This window comes from Microcebus murinus, chromosome 8, assembly GCF_040939455.1.
Source record: "Microcebus murinus isolate Inina chromosome 8, M.murinus_Inina_mat1.0, whole genome shotgun sequence".
Taxonomy (NCBI): domain Eukaryota; kingdom Metazoa; phylum Chordata; class Mammalia; order Primates; family Cheirogaleidae; genus Microcebus; species Microcebus murinus.
Window position 1 is genome coordinate 76,467,094 of NC_134111.1, and position 13,285 is coordinate 76,480,378.

Below are 13,285 nucleotides of genomic sequence, written 5' to 3' on the forward strand. Positions count from 1 at the left end.
TCCCAGAGTTGTAATTTAAGAATTCAGATCTATAAACAATGATTTCCTCCTTTTCCCTAGCAATGAACAATACTTAGAATTCAACCCCCTAGTGAGAACTGTGTTTCCTAGGGATTTAAGAATTGGCCCCATAGGGCAGCAGCCGTGCTGTGTCCTTGTCCTCCTAGGCAAGGCACCGAAAAGTCTTCAGGGGAAGCAAGGCTTGGTGGGAAAGGCTGTGAGGACACAGGTCTCTGACTGACATTTGAGCTGAGGGGTCTGACAAGATTATTTCACTGGACTCCTCATTAGGTAAGGTAACCATGTGGATGCACCTAACTTGATGCCTGGCATCTAGTGGAGACTCAAATGTTAAAACTGATCTCATCTACTCTGTGATGTGTGGATATCATTAGACTGTGATATCAAGCAAGCAAACCAGCCAAGTTAGCCAAGGTAGTCAAAGATAATAGCCACAAGGAAATCCTAAACCCAAACTCTTTTGGATAAAGTTAAGACAGTATCCTTAGGGCAAAAATACAATCAACGTAAGATAAAACCTACTCTGTTTTCTTCTTTCTCAATCACATAATAGCTGAGTAGTTTTTTAAAAGTCACAACTTCACTAGCCTCATTTATTATCCCTATTTAATATCTTGAACAACAATTTATAAGACACAAGGCTGGAACCCATGAATCCTTGAGCTCTCTTCAATATATGATTTTATGATTTACATTAAAAAGTCTACTTAATACTTTATACAAACTATATGAATGATGTTGGCATAGGAAAAGGCACTAAACCTATACTACATCATAATGTGTGAAAGTGCTTGATTTAAGTACTATAGAAATTTTTAAAAAATATTATTAAAAACTTAAAAAAACATTATTCATCTTTTCTCAATCTTCTATCCCTTAATTTCCTTTTGCTACCTACTTTTCCTATTTGCTACTCTTACCTTGCCTATCCTAATCCATGTTCTGGAAGGGTTTTATTTTTCTCCATTTTAATAAACATTTTATCTTAGAATAGTTTTAGATATTTACAGATTAGGTATTTGAATATCAAAATATTAGAACAGTTTTAGCACAGAATTTGTACATCTCTGGCATCTAGTTTATCTCATTATGTAGCAATATGCTTGGTTTTAAAGAATTTCTTCTCGGGGGGGGGAAAAAGTATCCTCTTTTAATTTTACTTCCCTTTAGCTTCCCCCAGTTAACATTCTACCTTACTACAGGACATTTGTTGCAACTCAGGAAATGACACCAGTACATTACTATTAACTAAACTCCACACTTCATTTGGATTTCACTAGTTTTTCCCTAATATCCACTTTCTGATCCAGGATAGCACATAACGGTTGTCATGTCACCCACAGCAGTTTCTCAGACTTTCCTGTTTTTGATGACTTTGACAGTTTTGGGGAGTACTGGTCGGGTATTTTGCAGACTGTCTCTCAGTTTTGGTTTGTCTGATGCTTTCCTCTTGATTAATCATCTGAGGTCATGGAATTTGGGGAGGAAGACTACAGAGAAAAGAAGCCATTCCCATCACATTACATCAAGGGTACCTGTTGTCAATATGACTTATTACTGATGATAATTAGCCTTGATGACCTGGCTGAGGTAGTGTTTGTAAGGTTTCTCCACTGTGAAGATACCCATCCCCCCATGTGAAAGCAAGTCACTATGCACAGCCCACACTTGAGGAGTGTGGAGTTAAGTTCTACCTCCTCGAGGCAAAGTGTCTTAATCATTTAGAAATCTTCCATACAAGAAGGTTGTTTCTTCTTGCCAGTTATTTATCCAATAATTTATATCAGTGACTTATGGATATTTATTTTATAATTTGGGTTATAATCCTTTACTACATTATTTATTGTATTGCTCAAATTGCTCCAGCTTTGGGCACTGGAGCTCTTTCAGGTTGGCTCGTGTGTCCTTCTGACATACTCCCATCATGTTTTCTTGAGCACTTTCTTACTCTCTGGCATGGCAAGATGCTCTGAGCTTATCTTGTATATATTCTCTGCCATAGCCCTATCATCAGTCCACAATTTCCATAAGAGTCCTTTTTCTGGAGCATAGTATTAGAAACCATGATCTAGGCACTGGGTTTTCTCATTATTACTGGGTGTCACCTGCTTCTAGCCCCTCTCAGTGGACAAAACTAGGAAATATACATATACACACAAACCTGTGTATGTATAATAATTTGTTTTTACTTAATTATTGAGTCATACAACTTTTTAATCAAATACTACTTAAAGTAACTATTTCTTTTATCACATATGGTGTGAGAACAATTAAAAAATTCTGCTTTTAGATGACATGGATATCATTCACGGAACATTATAAAGTGAAAGAAGCATTTATCTTAAGAAATAATCACAGCACACTAGCTTAAAGGATGTGGGAATCTGAAAATAAGCACCTTTTGAGTATCACTGATTTCTTGTGAAAATTTTAAAAAGTTTGATGACTTGAATGGCTTTCTTTAACCGTGATACTGAACTAGCTCTAGTTATTTCCATTCCCCTGAAATGTCAGGAAACCTGTAGGGAAAGAAGGCAGCTTCATCATGGATTTTGAGTACGAAGACTTTCCCCAAAAAACTTTTTACCCCAAATTATGCATCAGTAGTTGTTTTTCAGCTGTATGTGTGAGTTTTCGATAAACTTCATAAATAACATGAATCCTGGCTTTGTAAGTCTACATACTGATTTTTCATTTCAAATGCATTTGTGGAACTAGCCCATGATATTATCCCCTCTAACAATTAAAAACAAAAAAATCAGGCCAAGTACAGTGGCTCACACCTATAATCCCAGCACTTTGAGAGGCCAAGGTGGGAGGACCGCTTAAGGCCAGGAGTTTGAGATCAGCCTGGGCAACACAGCAAGGCACTATCTCTACAGAAACATTTAAAAAATTTTTAAAATGGGTGTGGTAGCACGTGCCTGTACTCCTAGCTATAAGGAGGATGGCTTGAGCCCAAGAGTTGGAGGCTGCAGTGAGCTATGATGGTGCCACTGTGTTCCAGCATGGGTGACAGTATAAGATCCTGTCTCAAAAACAAACAAAAAAAAGCATCTATTGATTATAATTTAAAAATTAGATATGACCCTGGTTTTCAATAATCAAGCTGAAATTTCTAGGTCTACCTATCAGTCTCTATAGAGACTTTGATATTTGCAGGAAAACAGTGCTTTGAAGCATTTTGAACTACCTGGGATGCTGGAAGAACTGGATCCTGATTTAATGCTGGAGCTGGATAAGGAAGTCCAGTCATAAGCTGACTCTGTCCTCTTCAAGGCTTCTTGATAGTTCATGTAGAGCTGCTTCCCATACTAAACAAAAGGAGTAAATGGTGACATATGAACTTTACTGGGTATGATACAGAAAGATCTGGTAGAAAGGGGGACACATTTTCTGTTTACTGATTCATAACAATTAAAATCTGAATTAAAATTAATACTTATAATACTGCAAAAAGTCTTTTAATACCAATAAATTTTAATCTACTCTTATTTTTCCTCATTTTTAGAGAGGCTGCAAGAAGTCAACAATTGACTAGATTCAATTGTTCATTGTTCATGATTCATATGTTCATTACAAATATAAACATATTTTTTTCCCATTCCAAATTCTTGGTTCAGGGCCAGCTTCTAGCACTTTTTAGGATACTGTTCAATATATAGTTGGTAAATGATCATGACCTAAAGTAATTTAAAAATTTATTTTGTTTTTGCTAAACTCTGCTATGTAAGAATCACATAATGCATTCTTCAAAGCCAAAATAAATCACTTTGACATTACACAAGCTTTTGCCAGCAGTATTCTTTCCTGGATACCAACTATTAAAAGCTTTATCCCTATCAACAAGGAGAAAAGACATCATTACATGAAACTTGGACCTGAGAAAACACGACAGTGGCAAAATTATGAACATGAAATAATCAGAATAACTGTTGTGATAATCAAAATTATATCATCAAACATCTCATTATTCTGTTCATCACATCCAAAGAAAACCTACCTTTGCGATGCGGATCCCATTGACCCACTGATGCAGAGTCCTCACATCATCACAGCAAAGGTATTTGATATACTGAGATTTCTTCTGGATCTGTGGGTGCTGCAAGATTAAAGGCAAAAATCCTAAGTCCCCTGGAGAACTAAAGAAAAACAAACTCTATCAAAGCTTAAATGACAAGTTATAGGCCATTAATATAATGGCCAAATAATTTATACTTCTTATATGGATGTAAGGCCAAATAAAATAGCCCTTAAGTATTTTAACAAAGTAAATGAGAAAGAAACTTGTGTTAAATTTTATGTTAAGATGTCCATGTTAAAATAAACCTTCACATTCTGGGAAATTTCCAAACATCCCTTCTATGTTTCAAAGAAACAAAGTCCACTAAGGTTAACAAAGTCAGTAGAATTCTTTATCTATAAGACAAAGGAAGAAAATGTTTGATTTCAATTTGATCCCACGGAAATCATGAATTCAGAAGACTCCAAATCAGAGAGAGTCTTTGGTAAAGTTTCCAGTGCTGGAGGTAAATAATTGGGCTGGGTATACAAAGCTCAGTCGTGGTACCTGGGACAAGGGTCCACAGTCACACCTGCTGCTGTGGTGGAGGTAGGTAAGCACTGCTCCATAGGCCCCTCTCTCTAACAAACTGCAAGACCACAGCATGTGCCCTCTAGGGGGAAGAGCAGCTTTCAACAGCATTGTAAGATTTACTTTTTTCAATCCACTGTACTTTTCAGTTGAGGCTTGACTGGGAGGGGGCTGACTTGACCTTGGCTATATGAACAGGTTAACTCCACTGGGCCTCAACCACTAGTTCCTTGGGAAGAAAAGCCCTAATCACTCTTGTTTTGCATGTAATGATTTATGATTACTACTTCCCTTTTCAGTTATTCTGAAAAACAAAACAAAAAATTGCTATATTTTGCCTAGAAAAAATTGTAAATTTATGTTCAATTATAAGAAAGAAAGGAGCTTTAAAAGAATTTAGTTTTCCAAAATTCCCTAATTATATTCATTTGTTGTGGAAACCCATGAGATCAATAAAAAATAAGCAATTTGAATACATTCTCAATCCAGCAAGAATGGCCACCAATAGAAGCTATGTATTTGCACTGCTAAAGATCAATCACTGGTCTACAATGAAAGAAAAAAAGGTAAAACCATTTATTCTATTCTATTATTTGCTTTATAGAGCTCAGCTCTTATAACAACATTTAATACTAAAACCAAATTTCTTGAAGGCTACAGTCAGTTGTAAACAATAAACCTTCAACAAAAAGAGGTTAGCAAAACAATAACTAACATTTTTCTCTCCTAACAATTTAGGTCCTCTCTTGGAATAATATGCTTCTTGTCCATAGTAAATCACATTATAATAAACCATCATAGCAATCTTGAAAGAGCAAAAGAGAATAGGTAGAAGAGTATATATTTTTCTATAAAAGAAGGAAGAAGCCGGGCGCGGTGGCTCACGCCTGTAATCCTAGCACTTTGGGAGGCTGAGGCGGGCGGATTGCTCAAGGTCAGGAGTTCGAAACCAGCCTGAGCAAGAGCAAGACCCCATCTCTACTATAAACAGAAAGAAATTAATTGGCCAACTAATATATATATATAAAAATTAGCCGGGCATGGTGGCGAATGCCTGTAGTCCCAGCTACTCGGGAGGCTGAGGCAGGAGGATTGCTTGAGCCCAGGAGTTTGAGGTTGCTGTGAGCTAGGCTGACGCCACGGCACTCACTCTAGCCTGGGCAACAAGCGAGACTCTGTCTCAAAAAAAAAAAAAAAAGAAGGAAGAGAAATTTTACCTCATTTATTTATTCAACAAATATTTACTGAGCAAGAAACTATTTGCCAGATGCTTCAACTAGGTTTTGGGATATAGTGATGAGCAAAACAGAAAATGTTCTTGACCTTAAGAAGCCATCGTTTGTGCAGAAAATGAAACAGGCTGACTGAAAAGAGCTTTCTTAGTGTTGCTAACTAGGACTTAAGACACTGTTCTCCTGTGTCATGGAGGCTCTGCCTACCAGGCAGGGTTCAGAGATCTGAACAAGCTGCTGGTGATGGCTCCCAGCCTTCATCAGCCCCCTCCCTTCATGGCGATTTACAAGCCATTCTTGGCTGCATGGGTGTTCACCTATAGCAGAAGCCCTGACTGAGTGTGCATGTGTGCTTCTATTCGTTCTCTACAAAAAGTGGGGTTTTTGGTTTGTTTTTTATTAATACAACATTAGGGAAAAATCAAAGAGAAATTATCCTCCACTATTCCCTCTTTGTCTCTCTAACCTGGGGATCCAGAAAATACTGTGAAGAATACTATAGTGTAATTATTTGAATATTTTTAAGTCAAGCATCAGATTACTTGCTAGTTTAAAATTCCTTTTAGAATCTCAAAAATTATTTTCATTCCTACCCCTGTAATAAAGGCACTCATCACTTTCCTTATTGTCATACAGGCTCTGTACCAATACCTCTGGAGATTGACTGTTCTACTATTATTTTATTAATAGTGGCATTTACTGAGTACTTACTATTTACCAGACACTATGTGGAATATTTCATATATATTAGCTCATTCAGTCTTCATGAAAACCCTCTGAGTTACATATTATTACCTCCATGTTCCAAGAAGAAAGCAAGGCAAAAGGGTTAAGACAGCACTCAAAGTTGCTCCCAACACATGAAGGAATTGGAAAGTGAACCCATACAATCTCATTCAAGGGCACGTGGTTTTAACTACTCTGTCATACTACTGCCTTATTAAAATCTGCCTCCTCTGAAGTTTCTGTCTTTCCTCTTTTCCCCACAATATTATGCTATTACTTTTAAAACTACACAAAGGCTAAGAGGAAGTGTGGAGGAGGGATTCATTGCTAAAAACCAGAAGCTCAACATTTAAGCCTCTTAAAGACTCCAAAAAGAATACATAATCATATTGCTCCCCAAACAGATGAATAGCTATTAAGAAAGGTTGTCATTTCATTTTTAAAATGACACTGACTTGGAAACATGCATTCTCTGATAAAAGGTAAACATTTTGAGAATAGAAACATTTAACAAAATAAGAAATTCTGGATTACTTTTGTGCTATCAGATTATTTTTTTCTGTTTATGTGAAAAAAGTAGCTTTAGACAGATAATTACTATAACTCTGTTAACTATTAATAAAAGAGATGCTCTACAACCACAGTCAAGTGCCAAAGGAGAACAAATGAACTTACTACTTAGCAAACACATATAGCTTGATTCTCTCAGCTGGCATACAAGAATTAGTAAGACTATAGAGTATAACATTCCATCCTATCATCTCCATGATTATCAATATAGCATATTTCTATTAATAACAGTTTGAGAAACTTATGTTCACATTCCATCCCTAAATACAAACCACTTTTCCCTTTCCACCTACCATATTAACGTACTCATGTACTGCATGATGATATCATTTCAATGATGGTCTGCATATGACAGTGTTCCCATAAGATTATAGTATCATATTTTTACTATACCTTTCCTATGTTAAGACACACAAATACCATTGTGTTCCAACTGCCTACAGTATTCAGTACACTAACATGCTGTACAAGTTTGAAGTCTAAGGTAATAAGCTATATCATACAGCCTGGATGTGTAGGCTGTTGCTTAGGATGGAGTGCAGTGATGCAATTACAGCTCACTGATGCCTCCAACTCCTGGGCTTCAGGGATCTTCCTGCCTCACCCTCCTGATTAGCTAGGATTACAGTCACACAACACCACACCTGGTTAATTTTAAAAATTAAAATTTTTTTTGTAGAGACAGGGACTCCTTTTTTGTCTAGGTCTCAAACTCCAGGGCTTAAGCAATCCTCCTGCCTCAGCCTCTCAAAGTGCTGGAATTACAGGCAATAACCCTGGCCTGCCTCATTGCTTTAGAAATGAAATTTTAGATCTATAAGGTAAGCCCAACTCTGACAATTATTGTGTTATATAATTTTTTAAAACATAGGTTTTCCCTTAACTTATTTAATTATACATGCATATATGTGTCCCAACAAATGTGTACCTATTTTAGATGACATACCAACATGTGTCAAATTTGCTCCTATATTGTAAAAATTAATAAGCTGTTCCTACAAATATTATTTTTTCATTCTTATTACAAAGACATTATTACTTTATTACCTTTTAAAAACTAATTATCAAACAATGCATTGTATTACTTTCTACAAGTATGTATACGTTTCCCATACACTACATTTCACTGTAAGGACTCAGACTCAGTTAATATAGCCTAAAGCAGACAAAAGACATCAGGCCCTATAAATATTTAAGTTTGCATTTGTGTAGACACTGTGCTGTAGCATGTCTTTATTTAATTTGTTAGAACTCATATGCTCAAGAATAAAAATATTTACATAGGCAAAATCTAATACAGACTTTAGAGGAAAAAAGGCCTATCTTTAAATTCTAATTTGTGTGACCCTGGGCAAATCAATCCCTCTAAACCTCAGTTTCCATATCTGGAAAATGGGAGTTCTAGAACACACTTGAGATTGATATGTGCTTCTAGTGCAGGCCTGTCACCTTAGAGTTCTTGAATAAGTGGTGGCCATCATTCTTTTTTTTTTTTTTTTAGACAGAGTCTCACTTTGTTGCCCAGGCTAGAGTGAGTGCCATGGCATCAGCCTAGCTCACAGCAACCTCAATCTCCTGGGCTCAAGCTATCCTCCTAACTCAGCCTCCTGAGTAGCTGGGACTACAGGCATGTGCCATCATGCCTGGCTAATTTTTTGTATATATATTTTTAGTAGAGACGGGGTCTCACTCAGGCTGGTTTCATACTCCTGACCTTGAGCAATCCGCCTGCCTCGGCCTCCCAGAGTGCCAGGCATCATTCTTACTATTATTTGCACTTATGGTATCATGATTTTCCATTTCAATACATTTAATATTTCTAGGTATAAAGAGATAGGTAATAAACTACTTCACCAAAAGCAAATAAGAAATACACAAATTACTATAAAAACAAACATAAGAAAAATCCCTTAGCACAAAAATATTCTTAATCTAAGATTTCTGCAAATTGCAAAAGGGATTAATAGTGCATGGTCATAATTAATACTGATTATAGCAGACACTGATGGGTGCCTTCCCTATAGCTATCTCCTCTTCCCCACTTCTTTTCTGGCAGAGGCTCACCTCTCTGTGTCCCTCAGGGTGTGAATTCTGACTAGTCTAAGCTAACCACTATGGCTTCGCTCCCTCGACTATGGTTGGTTAGGAGTGGGAAATGTACTCTGGGCTAACAACCCTCAAGGGGAGAGCTGTTAAGTAGGTTCTGGGAAATAGTTCTTTACTCTTGCAAAAGACAAATACAGGGAGAAACAGTCTTTCTTCTGAATTTTGCTACATGTGATGCCTAGAACTGCAGCAGTCATCTTGTGACTGTGAGGTGATCCTGCCTGGAAATAAGTTGATATGCAGAATGTGGAATGGGGAAAGATAGAAACAATTTGAGTTCTCACTGACAACCCTGAGCTACTGAAATAACCAACTCTTACTGTCTTCGTGTTATGAGACCCTTAAATAACTTTCATTTATGTGGGTATACTGATAATGAAGGAATCAAAAATCTATCACTCTGGCATATTGACTAAGTTAAAGATACTTGAAAAACAGCAGGTACAAAAAGATCACTTTGACCTTTGTGCTATTTCTTAAAAGCAGAAGATGAAATTCTCATGTGAAAGCTGCCCTCCCAATACCAGAAAGACAAAACATCCTTATCCTCAAGGATGAGAAGTCAGAACAGAGAGAATTCTATACAGACTTTGTTAAAATAACTCTCATCTTTAAGCCTCTCCATATAATTTAGTTGCTTCGTCACAACTTACTATTCTTTGTTCAATCCACTCTATAAGCAATTGACTCTATTTCTTTGGTCTTCATTTTTTTATTAAGCCTCTTGTACCACATAAAATTTATATTATGCTTTTCTCTTGTTAATCTGTTTTACGTCAATTTGATTCTTGGGCCTAGCTGGGACCCTAAGAGGATGGAGGGAAGTTTTTCATCTCTACAATGTTGACCTTATTAGAAATTAAGACTGAGAAAAACTGAAACACAAGAATATACAAACACACATCACACTATCCAAGAGAGCAACAATACTATCACGTTATGTAATCTCTTAGAAATCCCTACTATACATTTTTGAGAGAATGAGAGGGCAAGAGTCAAATAACATCTTAGCATAATTTTGACATCATGGTTTTAGGGATTTCTCAGGGGATCTTGGATCTCATTTTGAAAACTGCTGAATTAAGCTGCTTTATACTAACTTAAAAAAAATTATTTGCCCCTGAAAGTAACCTAAATGATATAGTGGTGTTCTTCAGCAAAAGGTTTATATAATAACTCTAATTTTATCAAAGCAATCAAAACTCTACCTCAAAATCCTAAACAAAGGGTACTCCTTAATCCTAAGTGACAATTCTCAGAGAAAAGTAAAATCAAACATGATATAAACATATAGATCTAAGTAGTTATCAAGGAGTCACAAAGATGGAGCCAGTGCAAAAATTTAATCATACCCATAATTTTCCTTAATTTTTGTATGTTGTCTTTATCTGTGATTCAATAGATAACTAAAAATTTGCTTAAAATGTCAGATCTTCTCAAAAGTACAGATACAATTAGTGTCAGAAGCTCAAAAGCCTGGTTAAAGAAGAAAAAAACTCCCTAAAAACAGCCCACAGATAGGTCACAATACACACATGGGGTATCATGGCTACAGTTTAGAGAAAAAAAGAGAGCCAATTCTGGACCAGATGAGAGCCAGTCCAGTTTGAAGTGGGGCACAGTGCCCTCTAATGGTTCTGCTAAGTAGATACAGGAAAAGACAAAATACACATGAAAACACAAAATACATTTGATCCACATCAGGCTCTGATTAAACTAAGCCTGCTATTAAAGGCTCTGATTAAACTAAGCCTGCTATTAAACAAGAGTCTCAAATTTATAATCAAATATATTTTATATGATGCAAAGCTTACAATGTAGTAGCCACTCCTCCTTAACATTACTCTAATTAGGGCTAATTGGCTATGGTCAGCTGTGATACAGCATATGGGGCTTTTCCTTATCACTCCCATTCCATTTTAAACCTGTAGCATAAAGCAAAATTAGTACACCTGATGGAGATGCAAACCATTCTAAAATGTTCAATAACCTGCTCTTATGTCCAACATCAATTAAAATTCCTAAAACAGAGATATATGTTTACCTTTAGCACCAGACAATAGTCCGTAGGTGCTTTGTATTTGTTCCGATAGTCTTGGCCATAGTAAACATTGACATGATCCAGCTGGAGAAAGCACACCAGATCCCGAGAGACCTAAGATAAAAACGTCCAAAAGACCTAATTAATAATAACATGCAAACCAAATATCGTACCTGTTAACAGTTTATAGTTGAGAATCAAAACTTTACTAATACAACCTAGAAATTACTGCTCTTTTGCAGAAGACAAGACAATGAGATTCTCTATAAAAGTTTCTTCTTTAATTCACAAAGTAACAAAAAAGGCATTTTTTGGTAACTTTTCACTTGCCATTCATAAGGAACACTGACTTGTTTGGAAAGGTCACATTTTAAAGATATTAATACTATAAATATAGCATATTAAATACAAAATAGTAAGTAACTCTTTAGGAAAAAACAAGAAAATATCAAGTAATTCAGTGCCCTTAACACATATTTCAAGTACAGCGATTCTCAACTGGAGATTTCTTCATCAGTTAAATACAGGCAGCAATATAAGCTCAGAGGATTGTTGTAAAGACTAGATGAGACTATAAAAAGCTTAAAAAATAGTATATAAAACTATGATTTCAAATTTGGTATAAGAATTAAGATAGGTCCAACTAACAATCAGAGAAGTGAAAATTTGGAGGTTTCCTCTTCTTTACAGTAGGTTAATAAAGCAATATGCTGTGCACCGTATAAGAGTTGAAATAAATCATAACCTGGGTTCACCTTGCCAGCAAACTCACTACAAATTAAAAGCAATTAGTAGTATAACAAAGAAGTTCAAAAGCCAACAGAAGGGACATACCTTTGCTTTTCCTTTAGGGACATAGTAGATACCAGATGCTCGCAAGAGAAAATAACGCTTTTTCCAAGACTTCTTGCCATCATCTTTCAACCAAAGGACTCCTTCAATTTCTGGTACAGTTACAGAACTTCCACAAAAACATTCCTAAAATAACAAGGTAATTTGGAAAGACTTATGATCCTTGAATTCTCAAAACAAAGTTGTGTTCACCCCTGTGCAATGCATGACATGGTTACTGAACCAAAATGGTTTTAACTACGCTGCTAATTTTACCTCAATTAGTACTTTCTATTCTAAATATAATATGAATTTATTTTAGAACTACTATGGCAATCCTGAAACATTTAAGTAGAAACACCAGTCATACATGTAACAATGAATTTTTTACCTATAAACTTTCACCTAATGTTCTGAAGAAAAACTTGAAACATCAACCGAGTTGCATATAACGGTATTTTAAATGCATTTGTAAACAGCATAGTTATACTAAATTTAATAAAAGTGTCAGGGATAACATAAGCATTAGGTTTCCTTTTTTTCCAAATTAACAACACATTTAGATTAGCTGTCAAGCTAAAACGAAATATATTGTAAAAGAAAGCAACATGTCAAATGATTAAACTTTAACAATTTAAAAACTATCAATTTATATGATTCCAAGACAGAAGACATTTATTTTAAAAATATTTAATACTAGGTTGAAAGGAACATAAACTCAAAATTCTGAATTCTATTGTCTATATCTAGATAAAAATATAATATTAAAATCAATCGTGTATTTGTAAGACAAAAGAAATCCTCACTAAACACTAACACAGGACATTTTGAGCTGAAATTAATTTTTCTCCCCAAAGTACAGAAAAATTAGGAATTATAAAGAGAAATTTTACTTAATTGTAGCTAGTATCACTATGAAAACCACCTGCTGATCTTCATTTTCCTAACTGATAAGTAAGAGTTTAGGCCGGGCGCTGTGGCTCACGCCTGTAATCCTAGCACTCTGGGAGGCCGAGGCGGGCAGATTGCTCGAGGTCAGGAGTTCAAAACCAGCCTGAGCAAGAGCGAGACCCCGTCTCTACTATAAATAGAAAGAAATTAATTGGCCAACTAATACATATATAGACAAAATTAGCCGGGCATGGTGGCACATGCCTGTAGTCC

At 35.9% G+C, this 13,285-nt stretch overlaps 1 protein-coding gene across 4 annotated transcripts in view; it reads right to left on the bottom strand.

Moving 5' to 3' along the window:
• The window catches only part of RAPH1 (Ras association (RalGDS/AF-6) and pleckstrin homology domains 1), a 94,427-nt gene that overhangs the window by 8,653 nt on the left and 72,489 nt on the right, over window positions 1–13,285 (bottom strand). For all 4 annotated transcript variants that reach the window (XM_012738914.3, XM_076005836.1, XM_076005835.1 and 1 more), the window contains 4 exons: window positions 12,125–12,268; window positions 11,294–11,404; window positions 4,025–4,123; window positions 3,215–3,335 (listed from right to left, as the gene is read on the bottom strand). In XM_012738914.3, the coding sequence (XP_012594368.2) occupies window positions 3,215–3,335; window positions 4,025–4,123; window positions 11,294–11,404; window positions 12,125–12,268 (475 nt within the window). The remainder of the gene's footprint in view (window positions 1–3,214; window positions 3,336–4,024; window positions 4,124–11,293; window positions 11,405–12,124; window positions 12,269–13,285) is intronic.